The sequence below is a fragment of the Peromyscus eremicus genome, chromosome 7, assembly GCF_949786415.1.
Source record: "Peromyscus eremicus chromosome 7, PerEre_H2_v1, whole genome shotgun sequence".
NCBI classification, from domain to species: Eukaryota; Metazoa; Chordata; class Mammalia; order Rodentia; family Cricetidae; genus Peromyscus; species Peromyscus eremicus.
Window position 1 is genome coordinate 116,947,207 of NC_081422.1, and position 14,226 is coordinate 116,961,432.

The window sequence follows — 14,226 nt, forward strand, 5'->3', positions numbered from 1 at the left end:
AAGGCAGAGGCAAATGGGTCTCTAGAGTTTAAGGCTAGCCTAGGCTACATAGTAAGATCCACAACAACCAGGTGTACGTAGACCCTGTCTCAAATAAAACAAAAACCCTCAAGGCATGGGCCCTAGAAGGATGTACTTCCTCCAGAAAGTCTCCAAAATAGTGCCAATCAGCTGAGAACCAAGTGTTAAAAATACATGAGCCCAAGGGCACTTCTCACATCCAGATCACAACACCTGACTGACAGTAAGGTAGGCAGGGGCAGAGCACTTCCCTGCATTGTCTCTGAGTATTGCTGAACATGCTCTGGAAACACATCACCTAGATTGAGCTGGCCTGTGGGAAGGTTTAGATCCTGTGTATCATCTCATTCCAGCAGTCAGTATTACATTCCACATGCATCATAGCAAACAGTGTTTCCAAAAGAAAGTTTGTAAGACTAGAACAGTCTTATAAAGTGGGTGAAACCCTGTACTTTTTAGTTGAATTATATAAAATGGGTAAACTAAAGTACATGCCTTTGAGGAAAGAACTAATGTTCCATTGTCTAAGGCTAGGTTTTTAAATCAGAAATCATTATTCTGAGATTGGAGACACTTAAAGCCTATAAACTGCAATGATACCTTACTTCCATCTCCACTTGGGCAAGCAGAGTTTCACACTAAATTTTTATTATTTGGAAAAACAGTTTGAAGCCTGTCATTGTGGAATATGCTTATAATCCTACCACTTGAGTAAGGGAAGTAGGTCATCCTCAGCTACATAATGACTTTAAGGCCAGCCTAGGCTACACAAGACTGTGGCTCCAAATAATAAATAAAATAGTTTGAAGTTTTTCTTTCCCTTAAAGTATTTCCTTAAAGTATTGACTTAACAAAGCAATCACATCTGATATTCAGTACTATCCCTCTACCAAGTTGAGGAGGGTAGAATCCAGAGCCTGGGCTGTTGTCAGGAAAGTGGTTTACCACATAGGTCAACCCCAGTTCTAGCTTGTCTTCTCCTTTTGTTTGTTGGTTGGTTGGTTTTTCTTTCCTTTTTTTTTTTTTTTTTTTTTTTTTCTCTTTTTGGTTTTATGGTTTTTTTCGAGACAGGGTTTCTCTGTGTAGCTTTGGAGCCTGTTCTGGATTTCACTCTGTAGACCAGGCTGGACTCGAACTCACAAAGATTCACCTGGCTCTGCCTGCGGAGTGCTGGGATTAAAGTCGTGCACCACCACCACGTGGCGGTTGGTTTTTCAAGACAAGGTTTTCTCTATGTAGACCAGGATGGCCTTGAACTCAGAGACCCACCTTCCTCTGCCTGAGTGCTGGGATTAAAGGCGTGCACTGCCACTGCTCAGCAAGCCTGTCTTCTTTTTGCCAGCTATACAGGAGACCTGACGATTGGTGATGCTTTCAAATCAAAATTCTGAACTTAGAAGGAAAAACCTAGTTTGAGTCCTGTTTTATATTTTCTTGAAATACCATAAAGTAATGCTATTCTTCCAGCCTAGAAGAAGTCCAAAGTGCCCTTCAGAGTAAGGAGAAGGCCTGCCACAGGATGAGCGAGGAAGTTGAGCGAACCAGAACTTTGGAGGCTAGAGCATTTCAGGAAAAGGAGCAACTGCGGTCAAAATTGGAAGAAATGTATGAAGAGAGAGAGAGAACTTTCCAGGTGTGTTGGGTTTTCCATGCTAGGCAGAATACTTGAATATATAGAATTAACAAAAACCACATCCTTGGTTCAGTTTCTCTAGTGTGCAGAATGCCCACAGAAGCTTGATCACCTCTCAGTTGCTAATTTTGAAAGGGGGTACATAATGTTATCTTCCCATTCTTGGATTGACAGGAAATGGAAATGTTGAAAAAGCAACTGGAGTATCTTGCTGAGGAAAATGGAAAATTGATAGGTCATCAAAACCTACACCAGAAGATTCAATATGTAGTGCGACTCAAGAAGGAAAATGTCAGGCTTGCTGAGGTAAACAGAAAACTGTTCTGAATAAATTTATGGTGGTTTTAAAGTGGTTACTTTAGTGAATTGGTCATTGCTATTTTCCTTTTCTGTTTTTGAGACAGGGTCACACTCTGTAAATTAATAGTTGCCAGATTTTTACTTAATAATTAATTTACAAATTAAACATTGTAGCTTTAATTCGAATATATAGTTAATTAAGTCAAGAAAATAGTTTCAGCCGGGCAGCAGTGGCGCACGCCTTTAATCCCAGTACTTGGGAGGCAGAGGCAGGCAGATCTCTGTGAGTTCGAGGCCAGCCTGGTCTACAGAGCGAGTTCCAGGAAAGGCTCCAAAACTACACAGAGAAACCCTGTCTCAGAAAAACCAAAGAAAAAGAAAATAGCTTCTTCTGTAACAATTAGAAACTTAATTTTATTTATTTATTTATTTATTTTTTAATTACAGGAGACAGAAAAGTTGCGTGCTGAAAATGTATTTTTGAAAGAAAAGAAAAAGAATGAATCCTGAAGATCCCAGCCAGCGCCTACACATCACTTTGTTTAGATTGGTATTGGTTCTTTAAAAGTGAGATTGGACTTGCCCAAGTAATACAGCTAAGGTGAAAGACCTTAATTATGAATCGTGATGTGTAATAGCCCTCAGTATTCTGATGGATATTCTGCCTGCAAACACAGCAGACTATTAAGTGGGTAACAATGCATTTCCAGGTCTCAAGTCACTTGTAAATCCTGGAAAATGCTTTAAAATAAAAGCCTAGAGCTCAGGTCTCTGGTGAATGTTGGTCAGGTCCTTTTGTCAGACTCAGCTTGATAAACTTGGTATGAATTTGATGGCTGACTGATTTTTGCAGCATACATGTTTATATAGATGTTTGTTTGTGTATAACTGTTGTCATGTGCATTTTCTACAATGTCTAATTTTTCAAATAAAATTTTTTAAAAGCCAACTTAAAAAAATTATGTGTATAAATATTTTGTCTACATGTATGTACGTGTACCCCATGTGTGCCTGGTACCCTTGGAGGTCAGAAGAGGGTGTCCGATCTCCTCGAAGTAGTTACTGGTGGTGTGAGCCACCTGTGGGTGCTGAGAACCAAACCCAGGCCCTCTGCAAGAATGAGTACTCTTAACCTCTGAGCCAACTCTCCAGCCCTAGTGTTGAGGTTTTTGACCAGGATCATAGGGTTTCATGTAATCCAGGTTTGCCTTGAACTCATTATGTAGGCAAAGATGCCCTTGAACTCCTTATCCTCCTGACTCTACCTCCAAAGTTCTAGGATTTCAGGTGCACACCACCACACCCAAGGTATTAGTTAAGTGTTGACACTGGATGCACAAACAATCAACTGAATCAACCCTCTAACTTTACTTCGTCTTAGTGTGCTTTGAAATCACTAATTATGGAGGCCACACACTGTTTCCCACTATTTCTCTACATATCACACCTAAGAGGTGTGAACAGTTGTCTACTCTGCCAAAACATGAAGACCATTTCTGCTAAAAGCACGGTGTTACTTTTCTAATCTCTGGGATGAAAACCTGACAGAAGCAACTTAGTTTTATTTCAGCTTTGCTCGTCTGTTTCTGCCACAATGTAAGATCTATCTCCACTGTCAAGTGCAATAGTGCAATAGGCCTTGCTCAGTCTGTTTCCTAATCTGCAAATGGAACGGTTTATTGTAAAATGGCTCTCGGCCTATGACAAGGAAAGTTACACCGTGCAGACATGGCATCCACGTGCAAAATTGTATTATTAAAGGGGGAGGGGAGAGAAAAGAGAAAAGGCAGCCTCATGGAAGGAGAGAGAGAGGGGGAAGGGGTTTTCCTTTAAGGGGACTTTATGTAAGATGACATCATGCTGGGCAGGTTCCCCAAGGGGCAGGCCAGAATGCTAACATCTATACCACATACAAATAATTGGATAATTATGCTTTTTATTTATTTTTATGTGTATCTGTGTTCAGGTATGTGTACATAAGTACAGGTGCCTATGGAGGCCAGAAAAAAGCATTGGAGCCGGGCGGCGGTGGCGCGCGCCTTTAATCCCAGCACTTGGGAGTTCGAGGCCAGCCTGGTCTACAGAGCAAGATCCAGGACAGGCACCAAAACTACACAGAGAAACCCTGTCTCCAGATCTGGAGCTATGAAGTTGTGAGGAGCTGTGAGGTTGTGGGCTGCCTAAATTGGTACCAGTTAGTGCTCTTAACTGCTAAGCCACCCCTCCAGCCCCCAATAATCTACCCTTTATTTCAGCCACAAAATCACCTGTATGAGAATCAATATGGTATGTTAAGAATGTCCATGAAAAGTTCTTAACAGGAGATAGTGTGCTGAACAAAGAGTGTACTGTGAAATTACTTTTATTTTGTCAAAGTCCCATACATACATATTATTTGTATTTTATATGTCTACAAAACAAGTCTTGCTGTGTAGCCCTGGCTGGCCTAGAACTATGTAGATCAGGCTGCTCTCGAACTCACAGAGATCCACTTGCCTCTGCCTCCTGAGGTGCACCCCACATCCGGCACACTTCATATACTTCTAAAGCATTTTGTTTTTTAAGGCGATGCACCCCCAACATACACTCCCATGGGTTGAACTCAGGACTTTCCATGTGTTAGGGAAGCACTAAACTAGGTCCCCGACCCTCCTTTTTAAAAACATCTTTTTGAAATAGTCTCAAAGTTCTTGGCTAGCCTAGTGCTTGCTATGTTGGCCCGGCTGGCCTCAAACTCAGTAATCCTGCCTCAGCCTCAGTAGTCCTAGGATTACAGCCATGTGCCACCAATCATATCGCCAGGCTGCCCATCCCTCCTCCTCTTATGTGAGATAGTGTCTCCATAAATCCTAGATTACTATTAACTTGTAATATTACTGACAGTAGATAGATGGTGTGTTTTAGTTTTTTGGGTAATTTACATGAATTTAGAAGTGATTGTGGTTCTGCTGGTCCCAGCAGAGTGGTTAACAGCGTTTTTCCTGTCTCCACATCTGGCACCTGCGTGCACGAGGGAGCAAGAGAGGCAGCTGGAGCATCTTTAAGGTGCAGACTGGCTTCAGAATCTGAAAGCCAGGAATCGGCATTTTAGGTGCTCATCCATGCCAAGCGGCAGGTATGGAACTGCAGGCCACCCCGTCGTCTCAGTACCAGGTTCCCCCGGGCTGCGGGGTTCTTTCAGGATCTGGGTCACTTCAGCGGCAGGTTCACCTCAGACAAATTCCGCTCTCCACAACTTCAGCACTGTGACAGATTCCCCTCAGCAGCAGATTCGTCTCACGCACAGCAGGTCGCTCTGCGCCCCTGGTTCCCTTCGGTGGCGCGTGGTCCTCACTAGCAGATTCCCATCAGCACCCGGTTCGCTTGAGCCGTCCTCAGCCACAGGCTTGCCTCAGCTGCAGTCCTCGGCCCGATTCCCCTCAGCAGCAGATTCGCCTCGTCCCGAGGGCACCTCAGCCCTAGTCCCGCCTCTTCCTGGCTCCGCCCGGCTCGCGGCGTGCGCGGCCGTGGCTGGGGTCGCGGCGGGCGTGGCTGCGGCGCGCGGCGGGGCTCATGGCGGCCGGGCCGCAGTCCTCAGGGGCCGCCGTGTCGGCAGCCGCTTACCCCGACTCACCGGTGGAGCTCCCCGCCCGCCTGCACGCCGGCGCGATGCGGCGCCGCTTCTGGGGCGTGTTCAACTGCCTGTGCGCCGGCGGGTTCGGGGCCCTGGCCGCCGCCGCCGCCAAGCTGGCCTTCGGCAGCCAGGTGCGAACCGCGGGGGCGGGCGGGAGCCCGGCGGGGCCGGGGCGGGGGGCCGTCAGCCTCGGTTCGGGCCTCCTGGGGAGGACATCCTCACCCACCTCCCACTTGAGCCCCTCGTACCCCGTCCCAGCCTTTGCACGTGACTCCTCGGGCGACACCGACTAGTGAGCACCTAGGGAGAGGAGCGGATGGCCCTCCCACCTGCGCAGTCTGAGTCTTAAGCCAGCCTCCGCCTCATAGAGGGGTTCAAGTCATAGGCAGCCTAGACTTCAACCCTGACCGGAGTAGGGGACTGCATGGTTCTTTACATTCATGGCGATTCAGGGCCAACCTAGTAGTTGCAATTGCCAAGCTTGAAGCGCATATCCCTTTGGGCGTTTATCTGTGCAGAAGTGGTCCAGAGTGAAATGAAGGACTCTAGACCATGAAAGTTTTTCTTAGTCTTTTTCAGAAGTGATCAGGCTTTCATTATCCACTGTGTAAGCAGGCTGCCCTTGGCCCTTACGATGCCCTTTTGTAAATCATCCCTTTCCAAAAGACTACTCATCTACAAGAAATTTGAGGTCTACACAAAAGAAAACTACCCCCTGCCTGCGGCCTCATTCTCTGTCAACAAGGTCTGCATATCCTTTGTAGGAGACTCCTAAAGATCCCCCAGCCTCTGAAGTTTCTGCCCATGGTGGTTGTTGCTGCAGTGATATTTTCTCCTGCAGGTGAATATTGGCTTATGTGTCTTAGGCATTATTGCCATGGCAAGCACCAATTCTCTGATGTGGACCTTCTTTAGCCGGGGCCTCAGTTTCTCTATGTCTTCAGCCATTGCATCTGTCACAGTGACTTTTTCGAACATACTCAGTTCGGTGAGTAGCCTGGTGACCTTGTTCTTACTCAGGGTACTGGGTGAGTTGTCCTTGGGGAACCCCTGCTTTTTCAGGCTCAGGAAAGGACAGGAAGTAAAACTGGTTGGACTGGTGCCAGCTAAGGAGCAGTTAAACTTGAAGAACTTAGGAATGAAATCTGAGTGTCATTCTGGGCTAACACTAGCCATGTGAAGACATTCCTCAGCATGTCTCTCTTAAATCTGGGAACTCTTAACTTTAGCTATGGGGAGAGAAGGGACTGGTCAAGGTTCTTTGTGTAAGTCCAAGGCCAACAAGGTAGAGCAAACCCAGTCAGTCCTGAAGTGGAAGGAAAGAGGGCCTAGGTAGGTTTTTGTTTGTTTGTTTGTTGTTGTTTTTTTTAAACTTTCCTTAGTTTTTTGGGTTTTTTGGTTTTGGGTTTTTTTTTGTTGTTTTTTTTTTTTTTTTTTTTTTTTTTTTTTTTTCAGAGCTGAGGACCGAACCCAGGGCCTTGTGCTTGCTAGGCAAGTGCTCTACCACTGAGCTAAATCCCCAACCTCCTAGGTAGGTTTTATGATTACTGGCCCCACCTGCTGGCCTGTGTTGGGCCTGTTGTTCAGTTGGTGTAGCCCCTGACTTCTGCAGAGGAGACAGAAGTGCGTGGATTGATCTGATGAATGAAGGTGGTAGCTGATGTGAAGCAGCAGACTTTGGCCAGCCACTAAGGAATGGTAGAGCCTACTAGAGTAGGCCAAGTCCCTTAAAGCTGTCTCTCCCACAGGCCATCTTAGGCTACGTGCTGTATGGAGAGTGCCAGGAGGTCTTGTGGTGGGGAGGGGTGTTCCTCATCCTCTGTGGGCTCACCCTGATCCACAGGAACTTCCCACCCACCTGGAAGGCAAGCAAGCAGCAGTGACACCAGTTGGTGGATAGACCACAGTAAAAATGACCATCATGACACCAGTTGGTGGATAGACCACGGTAAAGACGGCCATCATGACACCAGTTGGTGGATAGACCACAGTAAAGATGGCCATCATGACACCAGTTGGTGGATAGACTACGGTAAAGATAACCATCATGCCCAGCCATGGGTTGGCAAGTAGGACTGCTTCCGGGGTGACCTGGGAGTGCAGCTTTTGACTGTCAGCCACAAGGAGATGCCAGACCAACCACAGGCCTCTGACTACATCGCAGTCTGGAGGGTTGAAGCATTAGCTCCTGTAAGAGGAGGACGACCACCACAGCATGAGGCCCAAGTCCTTCAGCGTTGGTACAGTGCTTTGATTCTTGTGCTCCAGGGCTACCTCAGTGAGTCCTGGAAGACTCTGTGATCTTGCCCAGCAACATGGCAAGTACCTGAGAAATGTTGTGATTATGATCCTCCTACCTGACCGTGACCCTTCATTAACCCCAGAGTCGGCAGCTGGAGGGCTTCCTAAAGAAAAAAAACAGATAGTTCAGATAGTCTGTCACACCCATAAATCCATAGCAAAAGAAGGAAATTTGGGCTAATAAATACTTATTTGTAAGTTAAAGCTACTGGGTGTGGAATCTTAATTCTTTTCCAGCTGTGGGGTAAGGGAATGTAGCCAGGTAGCTGAGTTCTCAGAATTGGATTAGTGGAGATTGTGTGCCCCTGCCTCCATGTCAGCTCTGCCCTCCCATACTCATCTGACAGAAAGAGCATACTGACACACTTCCACTGCTTCTGCCAGCTGGGACCTAGCCTCTTGTCAACATTCTCACAGGAGTTTCTATCTTGATGTCTGTTCTGTTCCTGCATACTGAAGTCTCCAGTGACTAGACATCTAGTATGGAAAGGTTTGCAGGTTCACAAGGTCCACTTCTGGTGTATGCTTTTGCATTTGCTCTGTCCTCTGCCTCAGACTCCCTCACATGCCTCACTCTTGGGAACAACCTCTGTTCCTAGTTCCAAACTCCTTTAAACTCTCCTGGGAGCCAAGACAAGGCTGTCAGTTGCTTAGCCCACTTTGACATATTAAAACCTCCTGACCACTCCATGGAGAAGATGCTCTAGTATTTGTAGACAAATTGCTAAACGGTCTGTTTAATTAAAAAAAAAAGTGAGCCAGATACCGGGGTTAAAACCTGGGAGATGAGAGGAATAGGGGAAGCCACAGCTAACCTCACCTCACCAACTCTGCAGCTTCCAAAGAGCGCTACTTCCTGTCTACCCACGCCTATGTGCCTTTCAGTTCTGCCAACTCACTTCCTCTCCGCCCAGCCACATTTCTTCCTCTTCCAGCCCAGCTCTGTTACTTACTGTCTGTACAGACCTCCAGACCTTTATGGTTAACTAGTGTTGGAATTTAAGGTGTGTGCCACCATGCCTGGCTCTGTTCTCAGTGTGGTCTTGAACTCACAGAGATCCAGACTGATCCCTGCCTCTCAAGTGATAGGATTAAAGGTGTGTGCTACCATTGCCTGACTTCTATATTTAATATAGTGGCTGGCTTTTTCCTCTGATCCTCAGATAAACTTTATTGGGGGACACATAAAATATCACCACAAGTATTCTCATCTTAGGTGAGGAAACCAAGTCTCAAGAGCAGATGGAGTAACTTGTCCAACATCACATAGCTCATGAATGTAGCTAGAGTTTTCCTGCCTGGCCCACCTCAGGATAAATCTCTCTCACCTGCCAGACCCACAGCTGCTCAGACCCGACCAAGTAAACACAGAGACTTATATTGGTTACAAACTGTATGGCTGTGGCAGGCTTCTTGCTAACTGTTCTTACAGCTTAAATTAATCCATTTCTATAAATCTATACCTTGCCACGTGGCTTGTGGCTTACCGGTACTTTACATCTTCCTTGTCCTGACGGCGGCTGGCAGTGTCTCTCTCACCCAGCTTCCTGTTCTCTCCATTCTCCTGTTAGTCCCGCCTATCCTTCCTGCCTGGTCACTGGCCAATCAGTGATTTATTTATTGACCAATCAGCAACACATTTGACATACAGACTATCCCACAGCACATGAATGCTAGAAAGACTATCAGCCCAGTCTGTTTTTCTTTAAGCTTCATTCTTAATCCTGACCACAGCCTCCTACATCAGCAAATCAAGACCAGAGAGACCCAGTGGTAAAGAAACCGTATCCAGTCTCAGAACCTCTGTCACTAACCACTTCCATGTTTATGAGGACTTCATGTTCCATGTGATGGTCTATTTTGATCCTGTCATTCTCCCAGAGAGAAGAAAGCCATTCAAGGCCCCGTAAGGTGTGTTCCCATGTGGGCCAGGTGCCAATCAAGACCAAGCATCATGAGGGCTGGAGAAAAGACTCAGCAGTTAAGAGCACTTGCTGTTTTTGCAGAGGCCCTGGGTTCATTTTCTAGCACCCACATGATGGCTTACAACTATCTGTAACTCTTAGTTCTAGCGCATCTGATGCCGCCTTCTGACCTCTGCTGGCACCAGGTGCACATATGGCACTTAAACATAGGTGCAGACAAAATAGTTACTCACATAAAATAAGTCTCTTAAAAAAATAAAAAAGACCAAACATTGAAGGTTGCTGAGAGCCACTGGTAGGGTCTCTCTGGGCAAGCCATCACTCAGGTCAGAAGTCTCTCTTGGCCCAGGTACTGTCCTGAAGGGATTCTGCCTCCCATCTAGACTCCTGCTGAATTCGTAGAGAAACTTGATACTGGCTAGTCCACAGATATGGAAAACCACAAGATCAAGATCTTTTTCTACAGGGAGGATGAATGTTCTCTGGAAAGCAAAAGTGTCTGCCTCTGGAATCACCCGAGAAGACTGGCAGCGTTCATATCTTTGCTGCAGAGGGTGGTTCTTTTGCAAAAAAGAATAAACCACAAGACAATATTTGTCTTTCTGATGTGCATCCTGGATTGTGGCTTGAGTTTTGTTTGCTTCAGAGCTGGAGATTTGACATCAGGTTCTATAGCCTGTGGCCTTGGTAGGGTAGTTACCATTTTCTATTCTTGTTTTTTATTTATATTTTAAAGGGTACAACTCAGCAGTTTTGTGATATATCTATAAGATTGTCAACCATCATTAATTCCAGAACATCTTTGACTACTCAGTGAAAGTCATACCCATCAGCAGTTATTCTCTGTCCCACACCTCCACTCCAGTCCCTACTATCACAAATGTTTCTGTGTCTATGAATTTGTCTATTCTAGATATTCCATATAGTGGATTTTTTCCTATGGTCTTTTGTGTCTGGCTTTTTTTTTCCACTTAAAATGCTGTTTCTAAGGCTCATTATTATTGTAGCACATTTTAATACTTCATTCCTTTCTGTTGCTCAGTCCCACCCTACCTTGCAGGTAGTTTGATCTTGTGTTGGACAAGGTTGTTTCTACTTTGGGGCTCTTATAATACCGGTACAAATATTGATATTCAAGATGTTTTGTAGAAATGTAATTTCAACTCTATTGAGTATATACCTAGAATTGGGATTACTGGGACACATAAGCCATTTTAACTTGGTCTTTTTGTTTTGTTGTTATTTTTGAGACAGGGTTTCCATATGTAGCCCTTGCTAGCTTGGAACTTGCTATATAGACCTGGATGACTTCAGATTCACAGAGATCCACCTGACCCTGCCTCCTGAGTGCTGGGCTTCCTATTTAACTTTTTGAGGAACAGCTGTGCAGCCACACCATTTCATAGTCTAACCCTTCAAGGATGAGTGTCCCAATTGCACTACTTCCTTGGCAACACTGTTATTACCCATCTTTGTCAGTTCTTATGTTAATTGTACATTAATTATGACATTTTCATGCATATAAAATACTTTGGTCATACTCAACCCCCACCTTTGTTCACCTTTTTTATTTTAATCATTGTTTTAGTTTCTTTTCCTGTAGTTTTGATAAAATACTCTGACGAGTCAGCTTGAGAAAGGGTTGATTCTACTCATGTTTCCATCACTCTGGGGAAGTCACAACAACAAGTGGAAGCAGTTGGTCACATTGCATCCACAACTAGGAAGAGGGAGTGATCAATACTTACTATTGCTCAGGTCCTTTTCTCCTCTTACACAGGATTCCAGCCAGAGAATGGTACCAATCACAGTGGTACCATTCCCCACCAGGTATTCCCAGAGGCTTATCTCCCTGCTGGCTCAAGTCTGTGGGATTGACTGTTAACACTATCACAGCCATCCTCGTGGTATTTTCTGTGACTTCATTTACATTTCTATAGTGAGGAACGTGTCAAGCATCCTCATTATGCTTATGAGTCATTTGTGTGTTTTCAGTGGGAAAAGTGGCTTTTTTGGGACTTTGGACATTTAAAAAAGAATCAGGCTTGGAGAGGTCTTGGTTTGGGTTTTGATTTTTATGATGAACTCATTATATAGGTCAAGCTGATCTCAAAGTCTTGGCAATCCTCCTGCCTCAGCCTTCTAAGTGCTGGGTTATAGGAATGAGCCACCACACTTGGTTGGGCCTGAGGATCTATAATAAAGGATGGTTTAGTGTCCATCTCTGCAAGGAACTGGGGTTAGAGATGACTCCAACTCTTACCCAGTTTTCCTAGATGCTGTCCTAGGAGAAAAGCTGGCAGCTTGGCACCAAAACAGCTGAGCATTGAAGTGGGATAAGATAGAGGAGAGGGCAGCAGAACGGAGATCCTCAAATCCAGTCCATGCTATAGTTTCTGCCTGAGGGGAGCGGCTCAGGCAGTCCTGGCCAGAGCCTCCCACACTCAGCCCTGCCTTGGTAACAGTTCACTGCCCAGAGCTATTTGTGACCTCTACTCATACACTGTCACATTACCAAAACTCAGTCCACATCTAGACCCATCCTGTTCTGGCTAATTTAATGACACAAGCTAAAGTCATCAGAGAGGAGCTTCAGTTGAGAAAAACAAAACAAAAGGCTCAGTGGAAAGAACAGGCTGTAGGAAAGCCTGTAGGGCTTTTTCTTAGTGACGATGGGGAAGAGCCCAGCCTCCTGTGGATGGGGCCATCCCTGGGCTGGTGGTCCTAGGTTCTATTAAAAAAAAAAAACAGGCTGAGCAAGTCACGATGAGCTCCAGAAAGCAGCAACCCTCCCTGGCCTCTGCATCATCCAAGTTCCTGACCTGTTTGAGTTTCTGTCCTGACTTCCTTTGATGATGAACAGTGATATTGAAGTGTAAGCCAAATAAACCCTGTCCTCTCCAAGTTGCTTTGCTTATGGTATTTCATCACAGCAATAGTATCCCTAACTAAAGACAAAGCCTTTAGTCCTGGATACAGACAAAAGGAGGGAGGCCCATCTGGACCAAGGGCCTGAGTACCTTCCAGAGGCCTTTCTTCTATTGGAAGCTAGTCTCTGTCTTTAGCCCTCCCTAAAGTGTAAGGGAGGATGGCCTCAGTTTATACCCCCATCTCTTTTACCAGAACCCCCGACCCTGCCCAAGCACAGCAACCAAGAGCGCTCTCTCTCTCTCCCTCCCTCCCTCCCTCCCTCCTCCCTCCTTCTCTCTCCCTCCCTCCCTCTCTCTCCCTCCCTCCCTCTCTTTCCCTCCCTCCCTCCCTCCCTCCCTCTCTCTCCCTCCCTCCCTCTCTTTCCCTCCCTCCCTCCCTCCCTCTCTCTCCCTCCCTCCCTCCCTCTCTCTCCCTTCCTTCTCTCACGCCCCCACCCCCACCCCCCACCCCCGTGTGCGCCTCTCTGCTGGCCTGGCTTCCCCTCTCGCACTGGCTCTACAGGTGTCTGCCTTGCTCAGCCTTACATGGGTTCTGGGATTGAAGTGTCTTACCCACTGAACCATCTCTTCAATCCCAGCTTTGACTATTTTAAAACTGGGTTTTTTTTTTTTAAGTGATAATTGTCATATTCTTCAAAGTATAGCAAAAAGTCCCTTAGCTATATGATTTGAAAATACTTTCTCCCGTTTTTGGAGCTGTCTTTTCACTTCCTTGAACTATCAAGGTGCCTTTTGAATCAATGAGTTGTTTGGTTTTTAACCTTTAGTGTTTTTATTTTATGCATATGGCTGTTTTGCCTCATGTATGTCTGTGCACCACCTGGTGCCTGAGGAGGCCAGAAGAGGGCATCAGATCCTCTGGGACTGGAGTTAGAGACCATTTGAGCCACCATATGGGTGCTGGGAATTAAACCTGGGTCCTCTGGAAGAGCAGCCTGTGTTTTTAACCGCAGAGCCATCAAGCCCTGTGCATGAGTTTTTAACTTTGATGAATGCAAATTGGCTTTTTCCCCTTTTCCTTGTACATTTGGTGCCATCTCAAAGAATACAGTCAAATAAGAATGTGAAAGCATTCAGATAATACAGATCATTGAAGTGAATTGCTTTTTGACTGTAGATAGTTAAATTAACATTTTAAAGGGTTAGTTTATGTTTAGAACATTCTATGGAAGGCAAGGGCAGAAGCAGGTTGTTGGATCCCCTAAAGCTGGAGTGACAAGTGATTGTGAACCTTCTGACATGGATACTGAGAACCAAGCTCAGGTCGTTAGAAGAGCCAGAAGCACTCTTTTTGTTGTTGTTGTTTTGGTCTTTTGTTTGTTTGTTTTTTTGAAACAAGGTTTCTCTTTGTAGCCCTGGCTGTCCTGGAACTCACTGTGCAGACCAGGCTGGCTTCGAACTCAGAGATCTGCCTGCCTCTGCCAAGTGCTGGGATTAAAGGTGTGTGCCACCATGGCCTGGCTGCAGGAAACACTCTAAACTGCTGAGCCATCTCTCTAGCTC

The 14,226-nt window shown here is 45.7% G+C and overlaps 3 protein-coding genes across 5 annotated transcripts in view; all 3 read left to right on the forward strand.

Moving 5' to 3' along the window:
- Positions 1–2,628, forward strand: part of Kif15 (kinesin family member 15) — a 62,862-nt gene extending 60,234 nt beyond the window's left edge. For both annotated transcript variants that reach the window (XM_059268979.1, XM_059268980.1), the window contains 3 exons: positions 1,489–1,654; positions 1,829–1,960; positions 2,402–2,628. In XM_059268979.1, coding sequence (XP_059124962.1) covers positions 1,489–1,654; positions 1,829–1,960; positions 2,402–2,464 — 361 coding nt within the window. In that variant the 3' untranslated portion in view covers positions 2,465–2,628. The remainder of the gene's footprint in view (positions 1–1,488; positions 1,655–1,828; positions 1,961–2,401) is intronic.
- Positions 2,629–5,491: 2,863 nt separating this feature from the next.
- Positions 5,492–10,737, forward strand: Tmem42 (transmembrane protein 42). 2 transcript variants are annotated; one of them, XM_059268998.1, is made up of 3 exons: positions 5,492–5,698; positions 6,409–6,555; positions 7,316–10,737. In XM_059268998.1, the coding sequence occupies exons 1-3, from the start codon at positions 5,507–5,509 to the stop codon at positions 7,448–7,450; spliced, it is 474 nt and encodes a 157-aa protein (XP_059124981.1). In that variant the 5' UTR covers positions 5,492–5,506; the 3' UTR covers positions 7,451–10,737. The 2 variants fall into 2 exon arrangements, with proteins under 2 accessions (XP_059124981.1, XP_059124982.1); XM_059268999.1 differs by having other exon boundaries at positions 7,411–10,737.
- Positions 5,592–14,226, forward strand: part of Tgm4 (transglutaminase 4) — a 54,460-nt gene continuing 45,825 nt past the window's right edge. The window contains exons 1-3 of the mRNA XM_059268996.1: positions 5,592–5,698; positions 6,137–6,312; positions 6,409–6,555. The gene's annotated coding sequence lies outside the window, so the exon portion shown is untranslated. The remainder of the gene's footprint in view (positions 5,699–6,136; positions 6,313–6,408; positions 6,556–14,226) is intronic.

Excerpts from the sequence above, each read along its gene's own strand:
- Tmem42 (XM_059268998.1), top strand. The coding sequence starts at position 5,507 with ATGGCGGCCGGGCCGCAGTCCTCAGGGGCCGCCGTGTCGGCAGCCGCT. Across the intron at positions 5,699-6,408 it reads AGCTGGCCTTCGGCAGCCAG|GTGAATATTGGCTTATGTGT; the intron begins GTGCGAACCGCG and ends TTTCTCCTGCAG. Across the intron at positions 6,556-7,315 it reads TTTCGAACATACTCAGTTCG|GCCATCTTAGGCTACGTGCT; the intron begins GTGAGTAGCCTG and ends TCTCTCCCACAG.